The 14,707-nt window shown below is 54.2% G+C and overlaps 1 protein-coding gene across 50 annotated transcripts in view; it reads right to left on the bottom strand.

The window, feature by feature from the left end:
• The window catches only part of MAST3 (microtubule associated serine/threonine kinase 3), a 54,879-nt gene that overhangs the window by 13,704 nt on the left and 26,468 nt on the right, over window positions 1-14,707 (bottom strand). For all 50 annotated transcript variants that reach the window (XM_078361809.1, XM_078361808.1, XM_078361813.1 and 47 more), the window contains 11 exons: window positions 14,462-14,537; window positions 13,974-14,183; window positions 13,754-13,855; window positions 13,330-13,462; window positions 10,707-10,765; window positions 10,231-10,316; window positions 7,844-8,052; window positions 6,225-6,363; window positions 2,133-2,265; window positions 1,861-2,026; window positions 725-826 (listed from right to left, as the gene is read on the bottom strand). In XM_078361809.1, coding sequence (XP_078217935.1) covers window positions 725-826; window positions 1,861-2,026; window positions 2,133-2,265; window positions 6,225-6,363; window positions 7,844-8,052; window positions 10,231-10,316; window positions 10,707-10,765; window positions 13,330-13,462; window positions 13,754-13,855; window positions 13,974-14,183; window positions 14,462-14,497 — 1,375 coding nt within the window. In that variant the 5' untranslated portion in view covers window positions 14,498-14,537. The remainder of the gene's footprint in view (window positions 1-724; window positions 827-1,860; window positions 2,027-2,132; window positions 2,266-6,224; window positions 6,364-7,843; window positions 8,053-10,230; window positions 10,317-10,706; window positions 10,766-13,329; window positions 13,463-13,753; window positions 13,856-13,973; window positions 14,184-14,461; window positions 14,538-14,707) is intronic.

Genomic DNA, 14,707 nt, shown 5'->3' with positions numbered 1-14,707 from the left:
TGGTTCCTACTCGGGAGGCTGAGGTGGGAGGATCGTTTGAGCCTGGGAAGCGGAGGTTGCAGTGGGCCAAGATTGTGCCACTGCACTCCAGCCTGGGTGATAGTGTGAGATCTAATCTCAGAAAAAAAAATAAAAAATAAAAAAGCACCCAGGCTGCCCAGGTTCCAAAGATTCTGGCCTTCTCTCTGCTGCTGTCTGGGATGGTACCGCCTAGAGAAAGCCCAGATTATAAGGTCCTCCTTCCTGGCTTCTCTCTCTTGTAAACAGCTCCAAGGAGCAGGTGACCATCCCTGACCTTGGACCCAAACATCTCCCAGAGCGAAGCCTCAGTCATGAACAGGCTGTAGTGGCCACGTGATGGGTGGCTGCATGAGTCTCAAAAGGTCCCTCAATGATTCACCAGGTGGCTGGGAAAACTGGGACAGTGGGATCTTCCAGGCTGGGCCTTTGACACAACTCCTGGAGACTTCACAGCCTCACGTACTTATTCAGGCTCAGTGCTCTGTGTGGGCATCAGACCCAGCTACTTTCTATTCTTTCAAGGTCTTGTGATGGTTCCTGGAGAACTCCTATGCATCCTTCAAAACCCCAGCTGCAAGCTCCCTCCTCCATGAAGCTTCCCAAGTAGAACTCTTGTATACCCCAGGTGCTATCCCTCCCTCTGTTTCCTGGGTCCCGGCGCCTGAGGGAGCCACCCACCTGGGTCCCCTTTCACACTACATACCAGTGCCCAGACGGTCCAGTGGGCTCTGCCGGAGCAACCTGGTGATGAGGTCCTGGGCGTCAGCTGGAAGGGCCTCGTCCCCATCTGGCCACATGATCTCATCTAAAATGAGGGAGGAAGGAGGAGGCAGGGGTACCCCTTTCTAGTTCCATCCACTACTTCCCCTCACTTCACTGTATCCCAAGCCAGTGACCTCCTCTGCCCCTTCAACATGCCAGGCTCGGGACCCGCTCCCAGCCTTCGCCATGGCTGTGCCCTGTGCTCACAGCATCGTTTCCTTTTCTGTCTCTACGGCTCCCTCTCATTTTGAGGTTCTTGCAGGTCTCTGCCCACATGTCACTTCTCTTTTTTATTTTTTGAGACAGAGTCTTGCTCTGCCGCCCAGGCCGGAGTGCAGTGATGCTGTCTCGCCTGACCGCAACCTCCGCCTCCCGGGTTCAAGCAATGCTCCTGCCTCAGCCTCCCAAGTAGCAGGGATTACAGGTGCTCGCCACCATGCCTGGCTAATTTTTGTATTTTTATGTATTCATTTTTTGAGGCAGAGTCTTGCTCTGCCGCCCAGGCTGGAGTGCAGTGATGCTATCTTGGTTGGCTGCAACTTCTGCCTCCCGGGTTCAAGAGATCCTTCTGCCTCAGCCTCCCAAGTAGTTGGGATTACAGGCGTGTGCCACCATGCCTGGCTAATTTTTTTTGAAATTTTTAGTAAAGACGGGATTCATTATGTTGGCCAGGATGGTCTCAATCTCTTGACCTAGTGATCTGCCCGCCTCGGCCTCCCAAAGTGCTGGGATTACAGGCGTGAACCACCACCCCAGGCTAATTTTTGTATTTTTAGTAGAGATCGGGTTTCGCCATGTTGTCCAGGCTGGTCTCGATCTGCTGGCGTTATATGATCTTCCTGCCTTGGCCTCCTAAAGTGCTGGAATTACAGGTGTGAGCCACCACGCCCAGCCTCACATGTCACTTCAGTGAAGCCTCTGTGACCCTATAATTAATCCAGCCACCCACCCCCCTCAGCACCCTACCGCCTCCCTACTGGACATCCAACTCCCTCCCCTCGTCCTGCTTCTCTCCCTGGACGCTGCCCAGAGCTCGGTGGGGCTACAGCTCAACCCAGGCCCGTGGAGGGAACGCACCGCTGACCACCTGACCGAAGAGTTCCTCGGGGGTGTCTCCGAAGAAAGGCACGCAGCCCACCAGAAACTCATAGAGAACGACGCCCATGGCCCACCAGTCCACTGGCTTCCCGTAGCCCTGGCGGAAAATCACCTCGGGAGCGATGTACTCCGGTGTCCCGCACACCTGGACCCAGGCAGAACGGGGAAACTGAGGCCCGCCCCCAGCCCAAGAGAGGCCCCAGGAGAGAGGAGGTGGCGTCCCACGGCCACCCGCCCACCTGGCCGCCCACCTGCTTGTCGATGAACTCCCGGGCGTCCTTCTCGATGTGGCCCTCGTAGAGGTTGGTGGCCATGCTCATCAGGCCAATCTTGGACAGGCCGAAGTCCGTGAGCTTGATGTGGCCGAGTGAGGTGATGAGCAGGCTGTGGGCAGGCGAGGGGTGCTCAGGGCTGGGGGGCCAGGGGGCCTGGCCGCTCCTTCTGCCCCAGACCTTGGCTCCACCTGACACAGACAGAGCTCTGCCTCCAACTCCTGGGCCCAAGTGATCCTCCTGCCTCAGCTTCCCGAGTAGCTGGGACTACGGGGCACACTACCAAACCCAGCTAAGGTTTTTTTTTTTTGAGACAGAGTCTTGCTCTGTCACCAGGCTGGAGTGCAGTGGTGCAATCTTAGCTCATTGCAACCTCCGCCTCCCGGGTTCAAGCGATTCTCCTGCCTCAGCCTCCCGAGCAGCTGGGACTACAGGCGCACATCACCACGCCCGGCTAATTTTTTATGTTTTTAGTAGAGATGGGGTTTCACCATATTGGCCAGGCTGGTCTTGAACTCCTGACCTCATGATCCACCCATCTCGGCCTCCCAAAGTGCTGGGATTACAGGCGTGAGCCACTGCGCTGGGCATTTTTTTTTTTTCTTTGGTAGATATGAGGTCTTGCTATGTTGCTATGAGGCTGGTCCTGAATTCCTGGCCTCAAGCAATCCTCCCACCTTCAAAAGTGCTTGCATGACAAATGTGAGCCAGCATGCCTGGTCTCGTGTATGTGTGTGTGTCTGTTCCTGGCTCACTACAACCTCCACCTCCCAGGTTCAAGCAATTCTCCTGCTTCAGCCTCCTGAGTAGCTGGGATTACAGGTGCCCGCCACCATGCTTAGCTAATTTTTTTTTTTTGAGTTGAAATTTTACTCTTGTTGCCCAGACTGGAGTGCTGGAGTGCAATGGCACAATCTCAGTGCAACCTCTGCCTCCTGAGTTCAAGTGATTCTCCTGCCTTAGCCTCCAGAGTAGCTGGGATTATAGGTACCCGCCATCATACCTGGCTAGTTTTTAAATTTTTGTAGAGACAGGGTTTCACCATGTTGGCCAGGCTGGTCTTGAACTTCTGACCACAGGTGATCCGCCCGCCTCAGCCTCCGCAAGTGTTGGGATTGCAGGCGTGAGTCACTGTGCCTGGCTGCCTGGCTAGCTTTCAAATTTTGTTTGTACAGATGGGGCGTCACTACATGGCCCACGCTTGTCTCAAACACCTGAACTCAAACAGTGCTGCAACCTCAGCCTCCCAAAGTGATGGGATTACAGGCATGAGACACCACGCCCAGTCTGAATGGACCCATTTTTAAAACTCCATATGTACCCTATACACTGCTATTTAGGTTTTCCTGTGAAATTAAGTATATAAATGTTTCGCTGCATCATAGAATCTTACACACCAGCTGTATAAAGTCCCATTTCTGTGCAGCTTCTGGGTGCATCTGCCACTTAAAAATACATTCCAGAGGGGCCGGGCGCGGTGGCTCACGCCTGTAATCCCAGCACTTTGGGAGGCTGAGGCGGGCGGATCACAAGGTTAAGAGATCGAGACCATCCTGGCCAACACGGTAAAACCCCGTCTCTACTAAAAATACAAAAAAATTAGCCAGGCATGGTGGCACAGGCCTGTGGTCCCAGCTACTCAGGAGGCTGAGGCAGAAGAATCGCTTGAACCCAGGAGGCAGAGACTGCAGTGAGCTGAGATCACATCACTGCACTCCAGCCTGGTGACAGAGCAAGACTCTGTCTCAAAAAAAAAAAAAATCCAGAGGGGCCAGATGCGGTGGCTCATGCCTGTAATCCCAGCACTTTGGGAGGCTGAGGTGGGCGGATCACGAAGTCAGGATTGAGAACATCCTGCCCAACCTGGTGAAACCCCGTCTCTACTAAAAATACAAAAATTAGCTGGGCATGGTGGCGCGTGCCTGTAATCCCAGCTACTCGGGAGGCTGAGGCAGGAGAACTGCTTGAACCCAGGAGGCAGAGACTGCAGTGAGCTGAGATCACACCACTGCACTCCAGCCTGGGCGATGGTGTAAGACTCTGTCTTCAAAAAAAAAAAAAAAATTCCAGAGAATTCACTGTGTATAACCATAATTTAATGAAGTATGTATTTAGTACCTCCTGTTTGCCAAAGCTCTGTAAAGAAACAATTCTGGGTCGGCGCAGTGGCTCACGCCTGTGATCCCAGCACTTTGGGAGGCCGAGGTGGGTGGATCACCTGAGGTCAGGAGTTTGAGACCAGCCTCACCAACATGAAATCCTGGCACTACTGAAAATACAAAACTAGCTGGGCTTGGTGGTGCACGCCTATACTCCCAGCTACTCAGGGGGCTGAGGCAGGAGAATCCCCTGAACCCGGCAGGCAGAGGTTGCAGTGAGCTGAGATCGTGCCACTGCACTCCAGCCTGGGTGACAGAGAGACACTCCATTTCAAAAAAAAAAAAAAAAAAAAACCAACAAAAAAGAAAATAACAAAATTAGCTGGGTGTGGTGGTGCATGCATATAATCCCAGCTGCTTGGGAGGGTGAAGCAGGAGAATCCCTTGAACCTGGGAGGTGGAGGTCGCAGTGAGCCAAGATCGCGCCACTGTACTCCAGCCTGGGCGACAGAGACTGACCCTGTCTCAAAAAAAAAATATAGTTAAACTGTTCTGGACTAGGTATACAGTCATTGCCTAGTAATTGTTGCTCTGCATACCTTGTACACACCTGGTGCCTAACAAGTACATGTCAGCCACAAACATGTGACATAGAAACCCTACATTACTGCGTAAGGAGTTATTCATCCTTCTGAGTTCTTCAGAGCATCGAGCACAGGCCCAGGTATACAGCAGGTGCCAAATACATGTCGGCCACAAACATGTGACGTAGAAACCCTACATTACTGCGTAAGGAGTTATTCATACTCTGAGTTCTTCAGAGCATCGAGCACAGGCCCAGGTATACAGCAGGTGCCAAATACATGTCTGTTTTCTAAGCCACTTGTTAAGTGCAAAATGCCCTGAAAACATGCAAGGCTCTTTTTTTTTTTGAGATGGAGTCTCACTCTGTCGCCCAGGCGGGAGTGCAGTGGCACGATCTTGGGTCACTGCAACTTCTGCTTCCCAGGTTCAAGCGATTCTCCTGCCTCAGCCTCCTGAGTAGCTGGGACTACAGGCATGCACCGCCATGCCCGGCTAATTTTTGTATTTTTAGTAGAGATAGGGTTTCACCAGGTTGGCCAGGCTGGTCTTGAACACCTGACTTCAGGTGATCTGCCTGCCTCGGCCTCCTAAAGTGCTGGGATTACAGGCGTGAACCACCACGCCTGGCCTGCGTGCAAGGCTCTTCACACTCATGTTCACATCTCCATACATGTATGTGAGAAATGTTAGTTCTTGCCTCATATCTCGAGGAGGTTTGATAAATGGGCATCCGTTTTCCCTGTACACAGCAGGCACTCAATAAATGCAGGGGAGAAAATCATACAGGGGTTTCAAAGCAGGTGGCCCTGTGTCTCCCAGTTGCCCATAGAGGATCTGGCATATTGTAGGTGCTTACTACATACCAGAATCAAATAAACATCCTAAGGCTCTCGGTAAACATGTTCTCTTCATTGCTTTCTTGCACCAATATATAGCAGGTGCTCAAGACATGCATGGTCACTGTCTTTGCATCTAAGGTCTTGCAAATTGCATAATCCTGTTCTGTGTATATAGCTGGTGCCTTATAAGTGCATGTTCTCTCCCCTTGTGCAGCAGCAGCTCTGGGTGCGCAGCCCCTTCTGTATACAGTGTGTGCATCCTAAGTGCACATCGTCTCCCCTCTCCCCTTGATTGGCAGCACCTCCATAAGTGCACCGGCCTTCCGCTGCACACAGCAGATGTCGATTAAGTGTCTGCTCTCCTCTCCTCTGTACACACAAGATGTTCACCTTGTGCTCATTCCCTGCCTTCCCGTCAGGAGGTGCCAACAGAGCATCAGACAGGTGGGGCTCCCCACCTGAGGCCCCGCCCCCGATCTGCTCTGCCCCCGCCCCCAGCCGCTCTGGCCCCGCCCTCCCTGAGGACTTCGCGTGCTAGCTCAGCTCACTTGTCTGGTTTGAGGTCACGGTGCACGATGCCGTAGTTGTGCAGGTACTCGAGCGCCAACACGGTCTCGGCGAAGTACATGCGGGCCATGTCCACGGGCAGCGGGCCCATGTTCTTCAAGAGCGTGGCGCAGTCACCGCCTGGGAGAGGGGTGGATGTGCTCATGAGGCCCGGCGCCCCACCCCTTAGGTTATGCCCAAAGCCTATGCATCATCCTCGCTTCACCTCCTGCAAAGGGTCCCCAGTTTGTTCTGTCTCAGCAGGGAGGGTCGCGGAAAAGGGAAGGGGCAGACCCTGCCTTCATTTAGTTTAAATTTTAAAATTTTTATTTTTTGAGATGGAGTCTCGCTCTGTCGCCAGGCTGGAGTGCAGTGGCGCAATCTTGGCTCGTTGCAACCTCTGCCTCCTGGATTCAAGCGATTCTCCAGCCTCAGCCTCCCAAGTAGCTGGGACCACAGGTGTGCACCACCACACCCAACTAATTTTTATATTTTTAGTAGACACAGGGTTTCACCATGTTGGCCAGGATGGTCTTGAACTCTCGACCTTGTGATCTACTCGTCTCAGCCTCTCAAAGTGCTGGGATTACAGGTGTGAGACACTGCACCTGGCCTATTTTTAAATTTTTATTTATTTATTTATTTTGAGACAGAGTCTTGCTCTGTCACAGGCTGGAGTACAGTGACTCAATCTCGGCTCTCTGCCCCCTCCGCCTCCCAGGTTCAAGCAATTCTTCTGTCTCAGCCTCCTGAGTAGCTGGAATTACAGGCACGTGCTGCCATGCCCAGCTAATTTTTGTATTTTTTGTGGAGATGGGGTTTCACCATGTTGGCCAGGATGGTCTTGATCTCCTGACCTTGTGATCCACCCATCCGGGCCTCCCAAAGTGCTGGGATTTATTTATTTTTTTGAGATGGAGTCTCGCTCTGTCACCTAGGATAGAGTGCAGGGCACAGTCTCGGCTCACTGCAACCTCTACCTCCAGGGTTCAAGCGATTCTCCTGCCTCAACCTCCTGAGTAGCTGGGACTACAGGTGTGAACCACCACGCCTGCCTAATTTTTATATTTTTAGTAGAGACAGGGTTTCGCCATGTTGCTCAGGCTGGTCTCAAAGTCCTGACCCCACCGATCAGCCCACCTCAGCCTCCCAAACTGCTGGCACTACAGGCCTGAGCCACTGAGTCAGACCAAGACCCTGCCTTCTGATTCTCCCCAGCAGGGCAGCAATTAATGAGTGGTCTCTTCCCCCGTACACAGCTGGTATCTCCTAAGTGCATGCTCCCTGTCTCGCCTGGCAGTACCCTGGTAACAGTACTTTACCTGCCAGACCCTGCCTTCACTTCTGGCCTCCAGGCAGCTGTCAGTTTCCCCCACCCAGGATGCCTACCCTTCTCCTGCCTCCAGGGTCCCACCCTCACACACTCCTGTCTGGGCTCTCCCAGCCCTGAACCCCCGTGGCTGTGCTCCCTACCCCAGACTGGGGTTCCTGAGGATCCCCCAAAGCAGCATGAGACCTCATGGAGGACAGAACAGACCTCAACATGGTCTAAACATTTTCTCCCACGTGTGGAGGGGTGAGCTCCCCGTCGCTGGAGGCATGCAAGCCCCAGGGACCGCACCTTCCACGTATTCCATGACCATACACAGGTGGCGCCGGGTCTCAAAGGAGCAGAACATGCTGACCACAAAGGGGTTCTCGGCAAAGGTGAGGATGTCACGCTCCACAAAGACCTGCTGGATCTGGTTACGCAGCATCAAGTTCTGTTTGTTGATCTTCTTGATTGCAAAGCGCTGCCGGGTGTCACGGTGCCGCACCAAGTACACAGCCCTGGGGACAGGGGCCAGGCTTGCTGGGACCTGGGATCGAGGCCCCAGCAGGCGCTGCCGCCCAATAGAGCCCAGATCCCAGCCTGTCTGGCCTCTGCCTGTGCTGTGCCCCCGCCCGGGCCACGCTTTCTCCTTACCTGGTCCCCCTCCCAGAGTGGCCACCTTGGGTTTAAGCCACCATCACCAGCAGTCATATACATGGCCCTCTATGTTGTATGTTTCTTTCATTTTTATATTTTTATCTTAGAGACAGAATCTCAGTCTGTCGCCCTGGATGTAGTACAGTGGCACAGTCTCAGCTCACTGCAATCTCTGCTGCCCGGGTTCAAGCGATTCTCCTGCCTCAGCCTCCCAAGCAGCTGGGATTACCGGTGCCCACCAGCACACCTGGCTCATTTTTGTATTTTTAGTTAGACACGGGGTTTCACCATCTTGGCCAGGCTGGTCTTGAACTCCTGACCTTGGCCTCCCAAAGTGCTGAGATTACAGTCCAGAGCCACCGCGCCCCGCGTCTTTTATCTTATTTTACCTTTTTGAGACAGTGCCTCACTCTTGCCCAGGCTGGGGTGCAGTCATGGGATCACGGCTCACTACAGTCTTTAAGCCTCCCCCTTTGCCACCAGGCTCAAGTGATGCTCCCACATCAGAAGCCTTGTTAATGTTTAAAGTTTTTGGTAGAGATGGGGCCTTGCTATATTGCACAGGCTAGTCTCAAACTCCTGGCCTCGTGTGATCCTCCCGCCTCAGCCTTCCAAAGCGCTGGGATTACAGGTGAGAACCACTGCACCTGGCTGCTTGTGTATTTCTTTCTCTCTCTCTCTCTTTTTTGCTTTGAGATGGTCTCACTCTGTCGCCCAAGCTGGAATGCAGTGGGGTAATCTCGGCTCAACGCAACCTCTGCCTCCTGGGCTCAGGTAATCCTCCCATTTCAGCCTCCCAAGTATCTGGGACCATTATACCCAGCTAATTTTTCTATTTTTAGTAGAGATGGGGTTTTGCCATGTTGGCCAGGCTGGTCTTGGACTCCTGGCCTCAAGTGATCCTCCTGCCTTGGCCTCCCAAAGGGCCACCACACCTAGTCCAGCTCTTTTAAAAGCCCGCTAGCACCGAGCTCACATGTTTACACATCAAATTGTTTTACACACAGCCCGAATAAGCAGAATGTTAGCCAGTGAGAGCCTGTTTGCTTTGCAGGCTTGGGAAGCAGCATCCTGTGTCTCTGAGCCATGGATAAGATGAACCTTGTGGGTTTCTTTCTTTTCTTTTTTTTTTGATAAGAGTCTCACACTGTCGCCCACGCTGTAGTGCAGTGGGGTGATCTCAGCGCACTGCAATCTCCACCTCCCGAGTTCAAGCAATTCTCCTGCTTCAGCCTCCTGAGTAGCTGGGACTACAGGCACGCGCCACCACACCCGGCTAATTTTTTGTATTTTTAGTAGAGATGGGGTTTCACCATGTTGACCAGGATGGTCTCAATCTCCAGACCTCGTGATCTGCCCGCCTAGGTCTCCCAAAGTGCTGAGATTACAGGCGTGAGCTACGATGCCCGGCCAACCTTGTGGATTTTAAGACCCTAAGTTGCAACCACCCTGCAGGACTCTCTGACCCAGAGACTCAGTGTTCCCGCTGTAGAACATCACCTAGACACGTAAGCCCCTCTCTGATCCCCCTCTCCCCCCAGAGTTCCCTTGCCGGCTTCTCCCTCTTGATGGTGGCTCCTGGAACCTCAGCCTCCAAAGGGCTTATGCTGTGAGGGACTTCCCTTGTATGCAAACCTGCCATTCAAAGCATCACCTAAATAAAGCTCACTGCGAGCAACTCCCACTGGGTGGACATCTATTTCCTTAATCAGCCGCCCCCCTCCTACGCTTGATCTAGCCCACCAGGCCTCAGGGAGGGCGGGGCCCGAGTGGACTAGGGCAGGGCCTCTGAGGTGCGGTCAGGGCCTTTCAGAAGGCCCACATGTCAAGCCCCTAGAATGCCCTACACCTGGGCAGACTGGTAGACAGAGCACACGTGAGGCCGTGTCTCCATTTTCCCCTCCAGGCCTCGGGTGGGCCTCTCTGTCCATTCAATGGTGAATGTGTGAGGCCTCCTGCGGTGGGATGGGGATGCAGGAACTGCCTGGGCCTCAACCATCCCCTCCGGCATCTGTGAAATGGGTCTATACAGGACTCACCCATAGGCTCCGTTGCTAATAAGTTTGATGGTCTCAAAGTCGCTCTCGCATGGCTTCCTCCGTGACTGGCCGACCAGGGTGCGGCTCTGGGGGATGAGAAGGGCTGAAAGTCCTGCCCACTGCAGAGCTGGCCTGGCTCCTGCCCCCAAGCCCAAACCTCTGGTCCTGGTGCCCGATGCTACCTCCTCCCCTGTCCAAACTTCTCCAACTCAGCTACTGACTTTCTGTACTTTTTTCGCTCACAGCTGTGCCTCCTCCTGGAAAACTCTTACACATCCTGCAAAACTCACCTTTTCGGTGCCCCTCCCCCCCGACCTCCAAGGCAGGGCAGTCCCACGTGCCATCACCTTGCCTCCAAAGTCACACATGCCAATTAACCTACGTGCACGACCTCGGCAAACCCAGCCCTTTCTTCGGGTTCTTGGTCCACTCTGGAAAGAACAAGATGGGCGGGGCCCGCAGGCTCTGCGACTCACCTCCGGGGACTCGGGCGCTGGGGGCTGTTCTTCTTCGAGGTGACTCAGTGGTACCATCTCTGCAAGATGAAGGAGGAGCCTCAGCTGGAGCCTCCCACCTCACCCTGAATCACTCGGCAATTTCTTGAGGCCTCTAGAGTTCTCAGCCCAGGCTGGGAATGCGGTGTCTCCCCTGGCCAGCTCCCACGACACTGTCATGAAGCCACACCTGGGAGGCTGGATGAAGCAGTGACTGAGGAACCTTCTAGAAGGGCCAGTGGGCTGCCCCGGCTCCGAAGTGTTCAATCATGATCAAACTCGGGCTCTGAACACAGATGTGACACAGGCCCCCGGGTGTCAGCTCCCAACATCTTCCTCAGCCCAGGTGGAGGGTCTAGTACGTTCTGGCCCCAGGCCTTGGCAGAGGGGCAGCCCTAGCAAATGCCCAGCAAACATGGTCCAGATACAGACCACATGTGACTTGGCCTCAGGCACGGCTGGGTTGGATTCCCGGCTCAGCCTCATCTGCCTGGAGCCTCGGTTTCCCCAGCTTTTTTATTAGTATGATTATTTATTTTATTTATCTATTTATTTTTCTGAAATGGAGTCTCGCTCTGTCACCCAGGCTAGAGAATGCAGTGTTGCCATCTCGGCTCACTGCAACCTCCGCCTCCTGGGTCCCAGCGATTTTCCTGTCTTAGCCTCCCGAGTGGCTGGGATGACAGGCGTGCGCCACCACACCCAGCTAATTTTTGTATTTGTATTATCTTTTCTGTTTTTCTTTCTTTTTTTTGCTTTTAAAACGTTTTTATTATTATTATTTTTGAGACAGAGTCTCACTCTGTCGCCCAGGCTGGAGTGCAATGGCACGATCTCGGCTCACTGCAACCTCCAGCTCCTGGGTTCAAGCAATTCTCTTGTCTCAGCTTCCCGGGTAGCTGGAATTACAGGCACGCGCCACCACGCCCAGCTAATTTTTGCATTTGTATTTGTATTATTATTATATTTTGAGACAGAGTCTCACTCTGTCGCCCAGGCTGGAGTACAGTGGTGCGATCTTGGCTCACTGCCTCCCCAGTTCAAGGGATTCTCCTGCCTCAGCCTCCCAAGTAGCTGGGATTACAAGCGCCCACCACCACGTCCAACTAATTTTTGTATTTTTAGTAGAGATGGGGTTTCACCATGTTGGCCAGGCTGGTCTTGAACTCCTGATTCCAGGTGACCTGCCTGCCTTGGCCTCCAAAGTGCTGGGTTTACAGGTGTGAGCCACTGCACCCAGCCGAATTTTTGTATTTTTAGTAGAGACAGGTTTCACCATGTTCGCCAGGCTGGTCTCCAACTCCTGACCTCAGGTGATCTGCCCGCCTCTGCCTCTCAAAGTGCTGGGATTACAGGCATAAACCAGCAGGCTCGGCTGATTTGATATTTTAGAGACAGGCTCTTGCTCTGTCACCCAGGCTGGAGTGCAGTGGGGCCACGATGGCTCATTGCAGCCTCAGCCTCCTAGACTCAAGCGATCCTCCCATCTCAGCCTCCCGTGTAGCTGGGACTACAGGCATGCACCACCACACCTGGCTAACTTTAAAAAATACTTTTTATAGAGATGGGGTCTTGCTATGTTGCCCAGGCTGGAGTGCAGTGGTGTGAACATAGCTCACTGCAGCCTCAAACTCCTGGGCTCAAGCAATCTTCCCACCTCAGCCCCCCAAGTAGCTATGACTACAGGTATGTGCCATCATGCCTGGCTAATTTTTTTAAAAATAGAGGCAGGGTCTCACTATGTTGCCCAGGCTGGTCTCAAACTCTTGGCTTCAAGTGATTCTCCTGCACTGGCTTCCCACAGTGCTGGGATCACAAGTGTAAGCCACCGAGCCCAGCCTCCCCAGCTTTAAATCGGGACAGTGGCAGGCCGGTCCCACTCCATGTATGGTGCAACCTCGGAGTCTGTGCTGAGGCCAGTGCCCTGCCTGCTCCACTCTCTCCTTTGGATCTGCACCTGGTCACCTCCTGTCTGAATGCTGCCTCCCCCCAGAGCCTCCCCTGACGACTGCAGGACCAGGCTAGGTCCAAGTTCAATGCTCCAGGTTTCGGTTCCTCTTATCCTGGCTATTTGTGGAAATTGTGTTTTGTTTTTCTTTTCTCTTTCTGAGACAGGGTCTGGCTTTGTCACCCAGGCTGGAGGACAGTGGTGTGATCACGGCTCTCTGCAGTCTTAACCTGCCAAGTTCGAGTGATCTTCCCACCTTAGCCTCCCAAGTAGCTGGGACTACAGGTGTGCACTACTATACCCAGCTACTTTTTTTTTTTTTTTTTTGAAACGTAGACTTGGTCTGTCACCCAGGCTGGAGGGCAGTGGCGTGATCTCAGCTCACTGCAACCTCCATCTCCTGGGTTCAAGCGATTCTCCTGCCTCAGTCTCCTGAGTAGCTGGGATTACAGGCATGTGCCACCACACTTGGCTAATTCTGTGTTTTTAGTGAAAACGGGGTTTCACCATGTTGGCCGGACTGGTCTTGAACTCCTGGCCTCCAGTGATCCACCCACCTCGTCCTCCCAAAGTGCTGGGATTACAGGTGTGAGCCATGGTGTCCGGCCTCCACCTGGCCTTTCCCAGCCTTGGTTTCCTCTTCCCATCCCGGCTTACCCTCCAGGGGGTCCTTGGCCAGGCCCAGTTGCCCAATGATGTACTGTGGAAGGTCGGTCTTAATGCCTTGGCCCTCCCGCGCATGGCCCTCGGCCGCCTCCAGTAGGTGGTAAAACTCCTCGGGGTCAAACTCCTAGGGGCACAGGAGGGCTGGTCACCCAGGGCTTGGTTCCATCTGCAGGCCTTTGCATATGCTGTTCCCTCTGCATATGCAATGGAGCACCCTTCCCAGCAATTGCGGCTCACCCACTGGGTCTCTGTTCCTGACCCCTCCTCGGGGAAGGCCACACTAGCCCAGCAGCACCCTCCGTGCCTCTCAAAGCCCTGTACGATGGGATCTGTCACTTGTATCTCGGCAGGACTGTCATGGGTGCAGTCTCAGTTCTGCCTGGACCCCACGCTGGCCGTACGAAAAGAAACGTACCAGACACTCCAGCAGCCGAGCCGGCCGTGAGATGATAATCAGCAGTTTCCGGACAAGCTGGACGATGAAACTGACCTCCTCACTGTCTGAGCGCTCGTGGGCCTGGGGGAGGTGGGTCATGGCGTCATCCACAAGCCCTCAGCTCCGTCTGGCCTGGGCACCCCTCCTTGCCCCGCATCTCACTACATGCAAAAACCCCAACACGCAAAAAACCACCTACATCCTGCAGAAGCCGCTCCAGCTTGTCCTGCATCTCTAGGAAGTATCGGGAGGTGACGAGGTTTTCACCAGACTTGGCCAGGCAGTCTCGGGCCAGCTCGACAATCTGGTGGTGGATGAAGCCCAAGACGCCATCAGCCAGTGCCAGCCGGGCGCCAGGCGCGTAGGCCGTCAGGAACTCCTGCAGACGGCCCTCCATCTGTGCTGTGGCCTGGGTGGGGTGAGACGGGGCAACCTGGTCAGAGGGCGGGGCTGGAGTGACACACATGGAAGTGGGCAGGAGGGGCACGGCTGGGGAGAGAGGAGATGGGGCGATGGGGGCTATGGGATGGGAGGGCTGGGGCAGGAGCAATGACATCTTTCAGTGGAAGGGGAGGGAAAGATGGACATAAACGCAAGGGCAGCGCAACCAGGAAGACAGAGTGCCATGGAGAGACAGCAACATGGAGAGAAGCACAGGGGCTGGTCCAGCCGCCAGGCACTGCCCACCTTGGGGAACCTCTCCCGGTACACGTGATTCATCATGACGATCTCATTGTCGAAGGTCCCCGTCGCGCGGCCCGGGCTGAAGGAAAGATGGCTGCTTGTGATATGGGACCTGAGACCAACCCCTGGGGGAGGCTGTTGGGATCTCTGAGCCGGGGCCGAGGGACAAGAGTCAGAGGCGAGGCGCAGGTAGGATCAGGGCTGGGATGGAGGAGGAGCCACCACTCAGGCCTCCAAGCCAGCCCAGGG

The sequence above is a fragment of the Callithrix jacchus genome, chromosome 22, assembly GCF_049354715.1.
Source record: "Callithrix jacchus isolate 240 chromosome 22, calJac240_pri, whole genome shotgun sequence".
NCBI lineage: Eukaryota > Metazoa > Chordata > Mammalia > Primates > Cebidae > Callithrix > Callithrix jacchus.
Note: the sequence above shows the minus strand (reverse complement) of the source record. Positions and strands in the feature narration are given on the sequence as shown.